We start from the raw sequence: 18612 nt of genomic DNA on the forward strand, positions 1-18612 counted from the left end.
GTCTTCAGAATGACAACAACAAAATTCAAAGGCTTTGCCAACATCAAAAAAAATTTATGTGGGGGTAATTTTTTGTCTAATTCTTCCAGTGCTGAGTTGTAAGTTCATATATGACTTTCTTTGCACACAAGCCTCTATGGAAGCCAAACAGAGCTCTTGTTAGAAGATCATGACTAACGTTGGTCTATATTTTACTACAATCTGACAAATTTTTATGCAGGTAGAGGGGCTTGCAACTAGAGGTCACTTCCTTTACTGCACTTCTGCCAATGACTGTTACTTCGGAACATGCCAGTATTTCGTAAGTAATATGGTGTACAGAAGATCTGGGGGTGAGGGGAGTGCTACAAAGTCATTTCATAATTTTAGCACTTTGGTTGCAATACAGCCATAATCAGAAGAGTTATTATTTTATGTGAGATACCGATTTTGTTATATCTTTCATGTGTGGTAACGCAAAACATGTCAGCTAGAGGAGCATACAATGTCTGTCAAGTAAGTCTAATGCTTCTACTTTTGATGGTCTGTTTCCTATCCCTGTGTTATCAGCAAGTGTTAAGAAGAATGCACTGATATTACGGTATATTGATAACTTTTACTTATGGACCGTCTGACAGCAACTAAATAAAACACAATTTTAGTGCCACATGCGTTTCACCTTTATTTTCTGCAAGGCATCATCAGTGGCAGGTTGCGTGGGCAGTTTCTTACATATTACGCTCCTGTTGCATTTTTGGTGTTGTTGTTCTTGTTATGAACGCCAATTTGCGGTTTTTTCCACATTCCACAGCACTATGCACTGAATGCTTGTTTTAATGCAGACGGTCCATAAGTAAAAGTTATCAATATACAGTAATATTACACGCAACTGAGGAAGACAGGACTACAAAAGTTGAAGAATGCACTGAACTTAATGGACAATGAATTCAATTCAATTTCATTTGTCTCACTGCTATGGTCGCTATGGCATTGACCATTATTTGTCTTATTGAGTTTATTCATTTCATTCCAAAATTCCATTTCTTTCTTCTTGAAATTTTAATTTTTTGTATATAGTGTACAGATTTCATGTTTTTCGTGGCATGGCAAAGTATTTTTAATAAGTCTTTTTCTAAAGCTAATCCTCTGCATTAAATAAATCTCTTTTCCAGGTGCAATACAGTTTGACCTCAGACATTCGCCATATTTATCTCAACTCTAACAGTGAGCAATGGATTGCAGCTAAACCAGCATATATATTGTTACCAGTTTTCTATCACTACTTGCTTATTCAGATACCTTGGAAGTGGGAGTTTCATGATGAAGTTGGAGTACGACATTGTAGAGGTGCACTTATGAAAAAAGGGCTGTTATCATATTATCCACATTCACAGTTGCAGTAGTTGCTTGAAAGATGGCAGTGAGGAGAAAGGCAAGGAGAGGCATGGATCACTTACCAAAACAACAACTTCTAACATTGGCACTTGTTTCAAAGGCAATATGAATGTACAATACAGATGAATTTGACAATTTGAAATATACTTTATGTAAACAGAAACAGGGAGCTCTTTCGGATATCATGACTCACTTTCTACACTTGCATCCTGAGTGAATGTGTGTTCCATATAACTAATGGGACAGTACTACTGTTGATTGCTTTTTTTTTCCTTCATCCTACATCTTCCACCAGTTTTTCAAATCATAGGTGATCTCGGAATGCAGCTGGATGATAGTTTTAGGTTTGTTGCGTTGTCTACAAAATCTACAAAGTAATCAGGCTTATCTGAAAAGAACTGGGTTCTATGACCTGATAACACTGGATACATTAACTTAGGAAATTTTCTTTTTGTTTCACACAGCCCAGACTGGTTGACAACATGGTACAGCTGGTGAAAAATGATTCGTTTTGATCTGACTATTGGTGCAGCAGCAGTTTCTGGTATTATCTATTAATATGATTTTCTCATCAGGGGGACTACACTAAAAACTACTTTGTTATTTGTAGTCAGTACTACGCCAAGGTCAAAGCATGCTACTGGCAACATGCATAAAAGAATTTGAGGGATTCAGGTAATTGTAAGGACATGCTACAGAAAGGAAGACCAGTACTCATGGAGCTTTCAGATGTGTCCACCATTTAGCAGAACTCAGTGGGTCCTGAGCAACTATTATGATGTCTGAGATTAAATGAACACTACTTCAAACAAAAATAATAAAAATGTAGTAACTACATTCACATCTGATAAACTATGCAATGAAGTGTTATAAAAAAATTTGAAAATATTTATATTTAGGATTGTTACACTTATTTAGATATAATATGATGAAAAACAGACATTAAAATAAATACTAAGCACCAGCTTCAGAAATACATAACCAGTTTTATACCATTAATATACATACTTATTTAGATCACAATGTAGCTTTGAAAGTTTAATACAGGATTTTTTTTTCATAATTGTGAACCCTTGAGATGAGGAACTATTTGAGTAATATGAGACATTTGCAGTGATAAAATTCAAAAAACACCAACTCACAAAATTACTAAATAAAACCAAAAAGAAAAAAATAATTTCCCATGCTCTTTAAAATTTCTTATAGTAATTATCAGAAAACCATAAATCTGTTATGAATTAGAAAATAATGGTAAGTACTGCTAGAATACATATTCAGTACAACAAATACTTTTTTGTTATTGTCAAAATTCTTAACTGACTTTTGAAGATTTTTAATCAAATTATAAATTGGCTTTGCATTTCCATTTGCCTTGCAGCTTATATGTTGCTTCTTGAGCATCCATGTCAACAGTCAAGTAGTAGTCTGCCAATTTAACAGCTCACCTCCCAGTATATCTTTTCTCCATGACTGCAATATCCTGGGGAAAATTCTTGTCTATAATTTTGTATTCTCTCAGTTGTTAAGATATTGAAGTGAACATTTTGAAACTTTCTGAACAACCTTCTCATCACCATGGTGCATTCCATCAAACTGCTTGTTCTGAAGAGCTATCAAATCTTTTCCCTCAAGTGCTTGCAGGTCTTACATTCAAAATATATTTTCTTTACAAAATTGTTCTGGATTTATGTAAGAATCACTTGAGAAAAAATGTAAGGACAAATAACAAAACTAACTGAATCAAGATATTGAACTAGTATGACCTGGTCGTTGAGTAATATTTCAATTATCTTATTTCTCTCCCGTCATACATCGTAAAAGTTACACATACATGGGCAATAAATGTCTTATTTTTTTCTTTCTAGGTGACATTCAAAAACCAGAGCTAAGGTGCAATTCTCTTTGTGATTTTGATTATCAGTACATTGGAACTGATACAGGTTACATACTTTTCAAGTAATTTATATTTTAACTTGTACAAAGTGCTGGAAGATCATCACTGGGCTAAACTTCCATTTGAACCAGTTAAGCAACATACAGGAAAACTAATTACCTTACATAATCCAATGGGCAACAAATTTGTGGGAAAATTTTTATATACTTCCATATCTGAACTGCGTTGCACTCACAATGTTGTTTATATTTTCCTTCCAGCAAATATCACTGTGTGAAGATGTTTCACCATAAACACTTCTTTGGCATCCATGCTCCCTGCACTCATTTGTTGTGATAATGCTGTTTCATACAGTTATTCAGTTCTGTGCATACCTAACAATCTGATATCTTAATTTGATAACTGACAGAATTTGTTTTCATTATACATCACAGTTACTGTGCTACAACAATTTAAGTAAATCATTGTGCGGAACTCTAAAAAGTTTGGAGAGAAAAAAACAAATTGCACAAACTTTGTGTATGGTTGATTTTAGCTCGTGCGTCACAGCTTATGAAATGTAGTTAAAATATCACAATTTAAATGAAATTGAGAGTAGAATAATATCTGATTTTGTTCTAGAGTTATTGATTTTTATATCAGACAGACGGTCTGATGATACACCCATTCTCGTCCCTGCGCATTGAGAGTCATGTTGTCATAACAGTCATCAAATTTCATAAAAAGTTCAAGATATCGTAATGAGGTTTCTTGCAAATGTTAGCACAGAAAAAGGCACATGTATTGTAAGGCACATGTATTGTATCACAAATAATCAAAAATTTGGCTTTGGCCAAGATAGGGAAGTAACTCGTCCACAGCTGTGAGAGGTCAATGGAATGGGACACGTAAATATGTCAACAGTGCATCAGTAAAACTCAGGACCAAATTTAAACATATCTTCAGCATCTTCGGAGTGACAGCGCATAATGAATTAACTAGTCCACAGCAGGTAAGCAGTTGATGTGACCATCTGCATTCCATCACACAAGATGAATGACAAATTCCACATCATATTACTTTATGAAGTACACTATGTGATCAAAAGTATCCGGACACCACCAAAAACATACAATTTTCATATTACGTGCACTGTGCTGCCACCTACTGCCAGGTACTCCATATCAGTGCCTCAGTCATCATTAGATATCATGAGAGAGCAGACTGGGGCACTCTGAACGTTGTCAGGTGATTGGGTTTAACTTGTGTCATACGCCTGTATGCAAGATTTCCACACTCCATAACACCGCTAGGTCCACTGTTTCCAATGTGATAGTGAAGTGGAAACTTGAAGGGACACGTACAGCACAAAAGCTTATTGGTCGACCTTGTCAGCTGGCTGACAGAGACCACAGACAGTTAAAGAGGGTCATAATGTGTAATAGGTGACATGCATCCAGACCATCACACAGGAATTTCAAACTGCATCAGGATCCACTGGAAGTACTATGGCAGTTTGGCGGGAGGCAAGAAACTTTGGATATCATGGTCGCAAGGCTTCTCATAAGCCACACATCACACCAGTAAATGCCGAACAATGCCTCACTTGGTGAAAGGAGCGCTAACATTGGATGACTGAACTGTGGAGAAACTTTGTGTGGAGTGAGGAATCGTGGTGCACAATGTAGCGATCCGATACCGGGGTGTGGGTATAGCGAATGCCTGGTGATCATCATCTGCTAGCATGTGTAGTGCCAACAGTAAACTTCGGAGGCAGTGGTGTTATAGCGTGTGTGTTTTTCAAGGAGGGGGCTTGCATCCCTTGTTGTTTTGCATGGCCTACAACAGCACATGCCTACATTGGTGTTTTAACCACTTTTTTTATTCCCACTGTTGAAGAGCAATGCAGGGATGGCGATTGCATATTTCTACATGATCGAGCACCTGTTCATAAAGCATGGCCTGTGGTGGTGTGGTTACATGACAATAACATACCTGTAATGGGCTGGCCTGCACAGAGTCCTGACCTGAATCCTATAGAACACCTTTGGGATGATTTGGAACACCGACTTTGTACCAGGCCTCACCAACTGACAGTAATACCTCTCCTTAGTGCAGTACTCTGTGAAGAATGCCATTCCCCAAGAAACCTTCCAGCACCTGACAGAAATATGCCTGCGAGAATGGAAGCTGTCATCAAAGCTATGGGTGGGCCAACACCATACTGAAATCCTGCATTACCATGGAGTGTGCCACGAACTTGGAAGTCATTTTCAGCCAGGTGTCCAGATATTTTTGATCACATAGTGAATTGTTTTGTACTCCACAAAAGGCGTTAGCAAGCTCACAAAATATACCAATATTATTCTTCTTGCTTAGCTCTGCCATGACAATCTGTAATGTTACAAATGGTTCTCTGTGGAGAACTGCATGCTAAAGCCAAATTCAAAAGTTTTTCTGTGAATGTACCATGGAATTTAGCAACACTGCATATATATTGGAATCCTGTATCAACCTACATAGGAGTGAGCTATCACATAGTTATATTTATTACCTTTGATAACCTACACGGCACAAAAAACAGAAATGAAAATGATTTGTTAAAACAAAGTAACCGAATGCCATGGAAAGATGAAAGAATCAGGCATTATTTAAAGAGAAACATGTCAAATTATTATTCTGCAACTATCTGTTTCTCTCTAACTGCTCCTCTAAATTTGGATTTAAAACATCCAACACATGCATCATACAAAATGTTCGGTTTCAAGAAGAGTTGCTGTAGGTATGGTTATAAATATTGTTCCAAGCACTAATAAGAATTTCCTCTCAATTGCCACCAGGTGGCAGAAAAAACCTGAATCGGGGAGAATTGTACAAGGATGGTGGGAAATTACAAACAGCACTTAGTTCCAGAAAACTTATTTCTTTGTAACACATCCTTTACATTCTGATTAGCCAAGGAATTTTTTGTTCCACATGCAATACCTCACAGACATTAATGCTTACAATGTTCTCAGTTTCTTCTGGTCCCAATTTTTTTTGTGTTTCCTCCTTGGAACAATTAGTGGACTCCAGCGTTACCAACGGATGTTCAGGAAACTGAAAGAAAGGAAAAGAAAATCTCAGTTATGAGTTCTTACACATTTCTGCATATATTACATGCCTCTCAATATTTTATTATGAATATCATCCCGTTTGCAATGATTCTCATCTCTCACACACAAGGAAATTTAATGAAACTAATTTTCTGAGCAGCTATTCTAAGTTACATCAATATGGTTTCATATCTATGCTACCTTGCTCAATAATCTTTGTAGACAATCACAGTTCTGTGTCATAAGCAGCATACTTAACTGTATAATAGTATACAGGATAAGTAATACATGGCTCTTTGGCATACTGAATTCACCCATGATGAACTGCATCACTGTTCATTAAATCTTCTGTATCTCCTGTACTAACCTTCCCAGTAACAATTCTATACCCAAATTGGCAAAACAAGTGTTCCAGAAACAGTTTCTTTTATGGCTGGGTTACACTTATTACTGTTCACTTATATATGATACAGTGCGTAATGCCTAAAGAATGTTGCTACAGATCCATGGTGTTGCGGCAATATGGAACAGTAGCTTCCTTAAACAGCCTCACAGGGTTTTCAATGTCCTCTGCTCTATCATTTACATATATAATGAACAGTAAGGACTTTTTAATACTCCCTTTGGGTACGCCCAAAGTAACTTACTGATCTAACTAATTTGCATCCTGAATGTACTCACTGCTATATGCAAAATGCAGTGTGGTACCATGTATTTTGCATTGTGAGGCCTCTTTCTACACTCCTGAAAATTGAAATAAGAACACCGTGAATTCATTGTCCCAGGAAGCGGAAACTTTGTTGACACATTCCTGGGGTCAGATACATCACATGATCACACTGACAGAACCACAGGCACATAGACACAGGCAACAGAGCATGCACAATGTCGGCACTAGTACAGTGTATATCCACCTTTCGCAGCAATGCAGGCTGCTATTCTCCCATGGAGACGATCGTAGAGATGCTGGATGTAGTCCTGTGGAACGGCTTGCCATGCCATTTCCACCTGGCGCCTCAGTTGGACCAGTGTTCGTGCTGGACGTGCAGACCGCGTGAGACAACGCTTCATCCAGTCCCAAACATGCTCAATGGGGGACAGATCCGGAGATCTTGCTGGCCAGGGTAGTTGACTTACACCCTCTAGAGCACGTTGGGTGGCACGGGATACATGCGGACGTGCATTGTCCTGTTGGAACAGCAAGTTCCCTTGCCGGTCTAGGAATGGTAGAACGATGGGTTCGATGACGGTTTGGATGTACCGTGCACTATTCAGTGTCCCCTCGACGATCACCAGTGGTGTACGGCCAGTGTAGGAGATCGCTCCCCACACCATGATGCCGGGTGTTGGCCCTGTGTGCCTCGGTCGTATGCAGTCCTGATTGTGGCACTCACCTGCACGGCGCCAAACACGCATACGACCATCATTGGCACCAAGGCAGAAGCGACTCTCATCGCTGAAGACGACACGTCTCCACTCGTCCCTCCATTCACGCCTGTCGCGACACCACTGGAGGCGGGCTGCACGATGTTGGGGCGTGAGCGGAAGACGGCCTAACGGTGTGCGGGACCGTAGCCCAGCTTCATGGAGACGGTTGCGAATGGTCCTCGCCGATACCCCAGGAGCAACAGTGTCCCTAATTTGCTGGGAAGTGGCGGTGCGGTCCCCTACGGCACTGTGTAGGATCCTACGGTCTTGGCGTGCATCCGTGCGTCACTGCGGTCCGGTCCCAGGTCGACGGGCACGTGCACCTTCCGCCGGCCACTGGCGACAACATCGATGTACTGTGGAGACCTCACGCCCCACGTGTTGAGCAATTCGGCGGTACGTCCACCCGGCCTCCCGCATGCCCACTATACGCCCTCGCTCAAAGTCCGTCAACTGCACATACGGTTCACGTCCACGCTGTCGCGGCATGCTACCAGTGTTAAAGACTGCAATGGAGCTCCGTATGCCACGGCAAACTGGCTGACACTGACGGCGGCGGTGCACAAATGCTGCGCAGCTAGTGCCATTCGACGGCCAACACCACGGTTCCTGGTGTGTCCGCTGTGCCGTGCGTGTGATCATTGCTTGCACAGCCCTCTCGCAGTGTCCGGAGCAAGTATGGTGGGTCTGACACACCGGTGTCAATGTGTTCTTTTTTCCATTTCCAGGAGTGTATGCTGAATACAACTCATTTCATCAATTATGTTCCTGCTTATGGACTGGCACTTCGAGAACTAGGTTAAGTTATTTATAGTATTTACACTATTTACTTTGATCTATCACAATACTATAGTCTCATAGCAAAGTATGCATACAAAGAATTGACAGAAACAATGGAATATATACTGAAACATTATCTGTCAGTAAAATTAAATTTTATAAAATGCGATGACATTTAACTGACAGCAAAATCATTTATTGTACACTGAGATGGTACCTGTTGACTTTAGAGTAGGTAATGAAGAATGGAGACAGTCCAGCAGTTGTGCTGAAATCAAATGGGCCCAGTTTTCTAACTAAGTTAAATGAGAAACAAGTGTTTTGAAATAAACAGCTACACTGCTACAACACCAGAGCAATTCTGCACTAAACTGCTGCTTCAACTACTATCACAGTCAAAGGGCTCACAATGAGATGTTGAGTCAGTGAATGGCTTCAATTTTGCCAACATAATCAAAAAAGAAGTTTCTGAAGTAACACAGCAACAATTTCCCTTTTAAATTAAATACTGTAACACTTATTGTACATTGTAACTGAAGATGCTATTTGCCTTAAACTCTCCCCTTTTCTCTCACTCTAATGACAATGCATATAATGTCCAGTGCTTTCACTCTGGTTCCAAAACTACATCACTTACCACTTCTTGGGTGTTGTATTTTCTTGAAAATTTCTTTACTTGTCAATATCACAACTCCCTATTTGTCTCGTTGGTCTCTTGCTTGGTCGTTATAACATATTCCAACCAATTTCAAAAATTGCACCGCTGGATTATCTCTTGAAACTATCTCTACAAACTTTGAACAACTTGGTATCCGTTATATTACTGTGCCTCCAATCTATCAGAATTTGAATATTTTGTGCAATGTGCTTACCACTCTCATATAAAACAGCACTTTAACAACATTTGTTAGCAGTTCTTGAGCCAAGGGATTTTTTTCTTTGTTTCTGTCACCAGAATTGACCAAGAAAGAAGCATTTGGAAAATACTGACAAGAAAAAGGGACACAATGATAGGGCATGTTAATACACCGGGAAATAATTTCCACAGTACTAGAAGGAGCTGCAGGGGGAGAGGGAGACTGGGTTACATACAACAAATAATTGATGCTGCACAATTCTAGACTTCTGTATGTGTTATGGTCATGGTTATCATCATCAGTCCAAAGACTGGTTTGAGGCAGCTCTCCACCCTACTCTATACTGTGACAGTCTCTATCCTTTCGTAACTATTAAAACCCCCATAATTGACACTGCTTCCTGTAATCATGCATTACTGTGTATTTACAATTTTTAACTCCCAAACCTCCATTCATTACCAAACTGACTATTCCTTGATGGCACAAGCTGTGTCCTGTCAACATACTTTTTCTTTTAGATAAGCTATGCCATACATTTCTTTCCTTTCGAATTCAATTCTGTACCTCTTCAGTGGGTACCTGATCTACCCGCCTTATCCGCAACATTTCAAAAGCTTGTCTTCCCCTCTTTTCTGTGCTGTTTAACATCCACATTTCATTTCTGTACAAGGCTGCAGCACAAAAGTTACTTTCAGAAGGTATATCATAACACTTGAAATTTTATTAGAAATTTACATACACTCCTTATGAAAAGCTTTTCTTGCTATTGCTGGTCTCATATCCTCTATACATCAGCCATCAGTTATTTTGCTGCCCAAATAGTAAAACATACTACTACTACTACTACTACTACTACTACTACTACTACTACTACTACTACTACTACTACTACTACTTTATTGCCTTATTTTCTAATATAATTACGTTGGAATCTTTGAATTTAATTGCAACACATTCCAGCAAAACTATTTTACATTTGGTGATGTTCACTGCATAACCCATTTCCAAGATACACAGAATTATGTTCAGTTGATCTCCCAAGTATTTTGCCATTTTTGACAGAAATACATTGCCATTAGCAAATTTCAGTGCTACCTATTTGTTTTCTACAGTATTCCTTTCCCTTGTTTTAGTCAATAGCTGCCTAATTCCCCATTTCAGCAACCTTTGATTTTTTCAGTTTATCTAATTTGCATGTACCAAATTTCCTAAATTTCTTCAGTTTTAATAAGTAGTTCATAAAAATAAATAATAATCAGAATACACAACTGCTCTTGGAAACATTCTGTAGTTTAAAATCTGGGGTCGAAATCAATCAATCAATCAATCAATCAATCAATCAATCTCTCTCTCTCTCTCTCTCTCTCTCTCTCTCTCTCTCTCTCTCTCTCTCTCTCTCTCTCTCTCTCTCTTTCAGCATTATACAATCGGATACATTCTCATGTCTCCAGGTCCCTTTCATGTAAAGAATCGTTTTAGGATTCTTAAACCAAGTGTTAGCAATGATTAAATTCTACTGTATACAAAATTCTATCAGACAGTTTCCCCTTTCATTCTTTCTCCATTCAGTTCTTTTATAGTATTGGAAATTGGTATAAAGTATAAAGTAATATTGCAATGTCTGTAGCATACTGTATTAAATTTATTATGAATGTAGTAAATATGTATAATACACGCACTATTATGATGGAATTACATAGCTTCTTTCTTAACGTAGCAAAATAAGGCATTTGCATTTCCTGGATGAAAGATGGTATAAAGGCACTCACTGTCCTGTTATGTTGTGTTATTGGATTGTTGGTTCCTTTGTTGAAAATTCTCTTCAGCGTTGATTTTGTTGCAATTTGTAGTTCTTGCAGTGAAATTTATTGCACTTTTCAGCTCACATACAAACTGAAATTGCCTTCAACTGTGGCAAAAACACTCTGCAAGTATTCCCCCAAGGGTTTTCCATGGGGTTCATATCCTGGCTGTGTGCATACCAGAGCAAAACATCCATATCTGTATCTTCAAACCACTCTTTGCGTGTAGCAGAAACATGCATAGATGCATTAACTTGTTGACATTCATTGCCTAGGTTCTGATACATTCTAATCAATTCTGGCTCTAGCATCTGAGTGTAGTGTAAGTCTCAAGAGTCCATTCTTGTGTTTAGCCAAGCAACACTTCTGCCACCAAAATTTATGTTCAATCTTACTTGCTGCACAGCCCTCACATCACGCCAATAATACTGAAGTCTAACTGGAAATCTAAATTAAATTTCTTCTAATCACTGAAAATCTCTGTATCCCAATATGAAGTCCACATATGTTCTTCAGTGAACAACTCCAGTATAGCTTATTTATGTTCGAGTGTTAGAGCAGGTTTCTGCAGTCGTTCCTTGAATGCAAGATGTTTGGAACTTGAAAAAATTTCTTGTACACATCTGGCAGTTACTGACAACTGTAAATCAGGAACAAGTTGAGAAGAATAACAGTTTGTAGCCTCTGATTTGCACAAAAGGAACCCTTTCTGTGACTCAGATAATTTTCTACTTTTCTCATATTTTCCTTTCATCCATATCATGCACCCAATCTAACAAAATTATCAATCACTGTAATTGAATGGTTCAACCTCTTAGTGATATGATGGTCAGAGAATTCCGTTACCTTGTACACATTGATCTTTTTCTTTTTCATCCCATGCTGTTTCCCATATGACAGTGTCACAATCATGGTTTATGTACACAACTCACACTGCCATTAATAGTGTGTCTCTTATTTGTTGTAAAGGCATATATGTACACAGTAATACCAGGCAGAGCCTGCTCCTCTATATTGAGTTATACCATCTACCACCTGAAACATTGATGTCTTGTTATATACTGTATTACATCAACTGCACTACCATTTGACTGTGTTTGTTGTCATACTGGCTCTCAGACTATTGCATATACACTGTACACAATTATTCCAGCTAACAATGTCAATTTTTCCAACATATATTCATGCTTTTATACTGATTTCCATTACTGTACTATTTTCCTGTTCCTAAAATCAAATTCCAGCCCCATCTCAAATTTTTATCTCCCTCAACAATGTGAATAATTTCTTTTATCTCATTATACATTTTTTTTCAATTGCTTTATCATCTGTGGATCTAGGAAGCACATATATTTGCACTACTGTGGTAAGTCTTGGCTTTGTGACTATCTGGATTAAATTATGGAATTCAGTACACTGTTTACAGTAGATCAAATGTGATATTTTGTATTCAGTATTACATCTACTGCATTTGTGTTTCTGTTCATAAAGCTCTATTCACCTGAACATAAAACCTGTTCTTCCTGCTACCACACTTTAAGATATGTACTTCTGCCTGTAAGTGCACTTACCAATCTACCCAATGGAGGGATCAGACATACCATCTTCTGACTTGCAGGATGCCAAGTTTGATTTATCTGATCACGACATCACTGTCCTTACTATCCTCCTATCACCATTCTAGATATCTGAATGTTGGTCATGGAATAGTTCACCAACGATAATGCTGCCATAATTAAATCATACGGTAGATATGTGTATCTGCAGGAAATAGAATGGCTGTAGTTTTCCTTCACACCATTCACAGCAATAACACAGCACAGGCCTGTTGACTAATAAGGCCATCTAACAATCTTTCAGCATGTTCCCTCTGCAGCTTCTGGAGAGGCAGCTGTCCCACTTTAGGAACCATATTTTAGTCTGCTCTCTTTACAGTTAACCTTCCTCCCCCATGCAACATGTTTGTGCCAACAGTACAGGTACACACAGATACACAAACGAGTCACGCCACTGCAGCCTTTCCTAATATACAAGGGCAAGATAAAAAGTCTCTGAATTTTGTATATGAAAACTCTTACACCTTTTTAAATAAAACAAATGTTATTAAGATTCTATAGTTTTATCTTCCATGTCTACATATTTATTTCTAAACACTGTCACCCTGGCGATAAAGACATTTCTCCCCGTGAGAGACCAGTTTGTTGGTACCGTCACTGTTTGACTTTGTTGATGAAGCCACAACATAACCTCTGCTTGTACCACATCACTATCAAAGTGAAGTGTTCAAAGGTGTCCTTCACATTTTAGAGACAGATGGAAATCAGATGGGACCAAGTTGGGACTGTATAGAGGATGATCAATGATAGTGTACCCAAGGTGTTAGATTGTTGCAGATGCTGCAGGGCTCGTGTGTGGTCTGGCATTATAATGCTGAAGGAGAAAATGCCCCATCTGTGGACAAACTCCTTAAATTTGAAACTCAATTACAGCATGCTGAGATTCAGCAGCCTGTAGTGGCAGAGAGATGCAAATATATAGACTTTAAGAACAAAGATGTAGAATGTTGTTCCATAAAAACACGGGAGAACTGCCGGATTTCAGTAACGTTCTGCCACGATATTTCGGCGCAGAGTCTTCTGGCCATCTTCAGGTGAATGCCACTGTAGTAGTACTGACGAGTACGTGCTGAGCTCCGCTATTTAAAGCCTTCTGAGATGACATTACACATACGCTGCTCAGCGTGCGCGTTCATAACGGCTCCGTGCGCTGCGCCTCGCGCCCTCCACTGTGAAAGCCTGGCGTATCGGTATCAGCTCGATTTCCATCTTTATGCAGATAACTACGTCGACTACAAAGTTTCTCTATAACAGGATTCCAAGCAGAGTTTAGCTGATAACCGCTATCTCGATTGATGAGAGTCTCATTGTCAGACAATCTTATTTTCACAGATTCATTGATAATCGACCTCCAAAAGTTTGATGTATGGGCCAAAATTTTTGTGTCGTCGTAATTCATGGAATGGTCTGTGGAAATACAATGTTTGGCGATTACGGACTTGGTGGGTTGCAATCGCCGAACATTGTATTTCCACAGACCATTCCATGAATTACGACGACACAAAAATTTTGGCCCATACATCAAACTTTTGGAGCTCGATTATCAATGAATCTGTGAAAATAAGATTGTCTGACAATGAGACTCTCATCAATCGAGATAGCAGTTATCAGCTAAACTCTGCTTGGAATCCTGTTATAGGGAAACTTCGTAGTCAACGTAGTTATCTGCATAAAGATGGAAATCGACCTGATACCGATATGCCAGGCTTTCACAGTGGAGGGCGCGAGGCGCAGCGCATGGAGCTGTTATGAACACGCATGCTGAGCAGTGCACGCTGAGCAGCGCATGCGCAATGTCACCTCAGAAAGCTCTAAATAGCGGGGCTCAGCACGTACTCGCCAGTACTACTACAGTGGCATTCACCTGAAGATGGCCGAAAGACTCTGCGCCGAAATATCGTGACAGAACGTTACTGATATGCGGCAGTTCTCCCATGTTTTTATGGAACAATCAGTACACCGGGAAAGCTTTAAACATCATGTAGAATGTTTCTTTTATTTAAAGAGCTTTAAGAGTATTCACATAAAAAATTTGGAGGCATCACTTTTCAGCACACCTTAGTGTGCTGTGACATATTTCTTGAAAAATACGGTAATTACAGGGAGTTGCATTGAAGGAAGGTTTAATAAAGTTTTTTTGAAAGACATCATGTTTATGCCAGTGGTTGTTAAACTTTTTATTTCCACTATTGCAATGTCGGCCTTAGGCCATTATCAAATGCAAATGGTTTGGCTTTAAGTCATGTCAACTTTATACAGGCTGACACATTTATTAAGTAGTGCGAGCACATATGTTCATTCCCCCATCACTAGTAACTTTTGCACTAAACCACAGCAGCGAACTACTGTGGTTTAGTGCAAAAGTTGCTAGTGATGGGGGAATGAACATGTGTATGTACAGACTGTGCTGTTTTACAATATATCAACATGTGTGCTCGCACTACTTAGCAGCATTACGAATGTATATAACAGCAAATAACAATGACATATAAATGTGTCAGCCTGTATAAAGTTGACTTGGTTTAAAGCCAAAACACCTGCACTTGATAATGGCGCAAGGCCAAAATTGCAATAGTGGAAACAAAAAGTTTACCCGTCACTGGCGTAAACATGATGTCTTTCCAAAAATTTCACATGGCTGTGAATCCCAGTTATGAGAAGTTTAATATAGTTCTTGTTACATGGTTCTAATTTGGTATGTCATAAATGTTCTGTTTGGCTCTTGTCATGAATTTTATAAAATCATTCAATAAATGGCAAGTTTTATTCTGGCGTCATTCTACTACTGTCCTTCACCAGAAGAAAATATGCGAGTTTTCAGAAATTTTCCAAGAAGTCCCATGCTGCAAAACTGTGGCTTGGAGAACAACCAACTCTATTGGCTTCAAATAGAACCTCACTATACAGAACATCCCTCAGCAGGCTGGTTTCCAGTAGCCAACATGCAGTACTGGGGGAGGCAGGGGACATTCCATCACACATCTGCAAATCCATGAAAGGAAATCATCCAGCTGCAACCAGCAGAAATGGAGACCATGTTAGCAAGGATGAAGATACAGAAATTTATAAATGTGACCCAGTCGAAAGTATTTGTAGCTATGATACGTGTTTAAATACTTTGACTTATTCCAAATGTCAGAAGGTTATCCTTCCTGATGGGACCTATGTTACCGGTTGAATGAGTGATGATGAAAGAACTGTGCAAATGTGCTGAAGGCAGAAAATGCCACTCCAAACACAGGATGAAATGTAACAAAAGGTAAAGCTTTATGTGCTTATCACTCTTACAAAAATATATACTTTCAGATGAGTCTTCGCTTGTGGAGGGAAGGGTAACATTAAATGGACAAGGGCCACAGATAAACTGACTCACAGATTTTTGTGAAGACACACTGTTTTGATGAAATAAATCACTATTAATTCATGATTATTCACCTTGGTATGTAGAACAATATCAGTCGCATTGCAAGGTTTGGTTTTCTTGAATTATCCTGCAATATGTGATTTTTTTTGTGTCACCACTCTCTCTTTACATACCTTTCTCAGGTATGGGGTATATTTCATACAAGTGCAGAACCACTGTAAACACACGAACACTAGCGCAAAACTCTTTAGTACACACGACTTCCACATACGTTTAACTTTTCTGTCCCTGTGGTTACATGGTGCTTACATAGGCACAGAAAATAGCTCTAATATATGATCTGCTCCATCATATCGAATTTGTGAATATACCTTTTTTTTCAGTTCCATTCGTTCTGATGAAATACAGGGTGATTCATGAAAATATGCAAATATATTAATATGTTATTCTACAAGTAAAACTAAAGAAACAAATTAATGCAAACATAGGTCTGCAAATGTTTAGTTACAGAGTTATGGCTAATAAAAGATTTTGCTGAAATGTAGCAACTTTGTTAATATGAAGCCATCGAAAAACAGTACGAGGTTAAAAACATCCAAAAAAGCAAAGAAGTAATTTCATAAAATTTTTAATTTATTATTTACTTGGCCCCATTCGTTTTTTTTAATTCCATACAATTATACAATGTTTGCAACAGAAGTTAAAGAGAATTTAAGTTTGGAAAAATGGCAGTAATAACATTAACTGAAACTGCATGAATGTGTCAGATAATCTGCTTTTATTAATACCATAGCACATGTGAATTCATGTTAAACCGGAAAAAACAAAGCTCAGTGATAAGGAAGTTGTACAGTGTTCATACAGTTTCACAATACATTCACAATAAATGTTCAAAAATTTCTCCAAGTTCAATGCATTTAGCTGCACATGTATGAATAGATTTTGTTGCTCGTTTCTGTTTCACAGGGTTGTTCTTAATTTTGCCTAATGCATTCATAATTCAAGCAAGTAATGCCTCTTTCATCCATCCCCATACACAAAAATCCATTGGTGTCAAATGGGATTATCTCGGTGGCCACATACATGTAGCACCAAGACCAGTCCATTTCTGAGGGAAAATGTTCATTTAAATGTGTAGTAACAGCACTGGTGAAATTTAGAGGTGCACCACCATGTTGAAAACACATTTGCAATGGCGTAGCAAGTGGGACATCTTTGAGGAAGTGGGGCATTTTTTTTTTTAAGAATTTTAAGTACGTGTCGCCTGTTAGATGTCCTGGGAAAATGAATGGTCCAATAAAGTGTGTGTTGATTATACCCTACCACACATTTATGCTAAATTGCTGCTGCAAATTGCATTGCACTGTAGTAAATGGTTTTGCTTCAGATCATACGTGTTTGTTATGAAAATTGTTTATACCATCTCGAGTAAAGTGTGCCTCAACAGTAAATAAAATGTATTTGTGTAACAGTTGATAAGTATTTAACCAGTTGCACAACTCCAAGCAAATAGCAGGATCTCCCAGATGTAAATGATGCACTTTTTGTTTATGGTAAGGATACAGATTATTTACTTCAGGGTACGCCATACTTTAGGTTGTGAAATGCCTAATCGCTGAGAGGTGTGTCGGGTACTGGTACCCAGGCTATGTTGAACAGCATCCATAACATCCTCATCATCGTCTTCATGTATCGAGAGCTCGCATTGATAATAAACGCTAGGTAGAGAACTTGTCTCCCATAAATTTTGAAATCTTCCACTAATGGGTCACACTTTCGGAATTGTTAACTGCAGCCATAGCATTACCATCACATTTGCCATAAATAAACACCATTTCTTGGTCATAAATTTGATAGGCATCCCTATTTCATAAATAATCTACAATCGAGAACACTTACCATGTGGTTTCACTTAAACACGCTTGTTATGTTCTTTCACTGAACAATACAGAGAAATAACTCATTTCATGGTTAGGAAATGACAAACAACTCACTAACGGTTGCCAACAATGACAAATGTTTCTACATTCTTAATGGAAAGTATACAAATTTACTTGTACAATAACCTTTGCTTCTCTGGATATTCTGCAAAACTACTGCAGATACTCATCTGGAACATGTTTTATCAGATTCACCAGACCAATAACAACTAAATAAATGGAAATTGTACTTTACTTTAACCTTGTACAGTTCTGCGATAGCTTCGTATTAACAAAGTAGATAAACTTGCAGACAAAATCTTTTAATAGTCATAACTCCATAACCAAACATTTGCGGACCTATGTTTATATGAACTTTTTCCTTTAGTTTTACTGGTAGAATAACATATTAAAATATTTGCACATCTTTGTGAATCACCCTGTATACTAACCTTACCATCTGGAAACTACTGAATATTTTGTTCTCATTTTGTTCTTGTTTTC

The 18612-nt window shown here is 38.4% G+C and overlaps 1 protein-coding gene across 40 annotated transcripts in view; it reads right to left on the reverse strand.

Moving 5' to 3' along the window:
• LOC126212861 (zinc finger protein 83-like) overlaps window positions 1-18612 on the reverse strand; it is a 1762073-nt gene that overhangs the window by 1422177 nt on the left and 321284 nt on the right. For 17 of the 40 annotated variants that reach the window (XM_049940333.1, XM_049940337.1, XM_049940334.1 and 14 more), the window contains exon 4: window positions 6254-6346. The exons of the other annotated variants lie outside the window; for them this stretch is intronic. In XM_049940333.1, the coding sequence (XP_049796290.1) occupies window positions 6254-6346 (93 nt within the window). The remainder of the gene's footprint in view (window positions 1-6253; window positions 6347-18612) is intronic. 40 annotated transcript variants of the gene reach the window in all.

This window comes from Schistocerca nitens, chromosome 11, assembly GCF_023898315.1.
Source record: "Schistocerca nitens isolate TAMUIC-IGC-003100 chromosome 11, iqSchNite1.1, whole genome shotgun sequence".
Lineage (NCBI taxonomy): Eukaryota > Metazoa > Arthropoda > Insecta > Orthoptera > Acrididae > Schistocerca > Schistocerca nitens.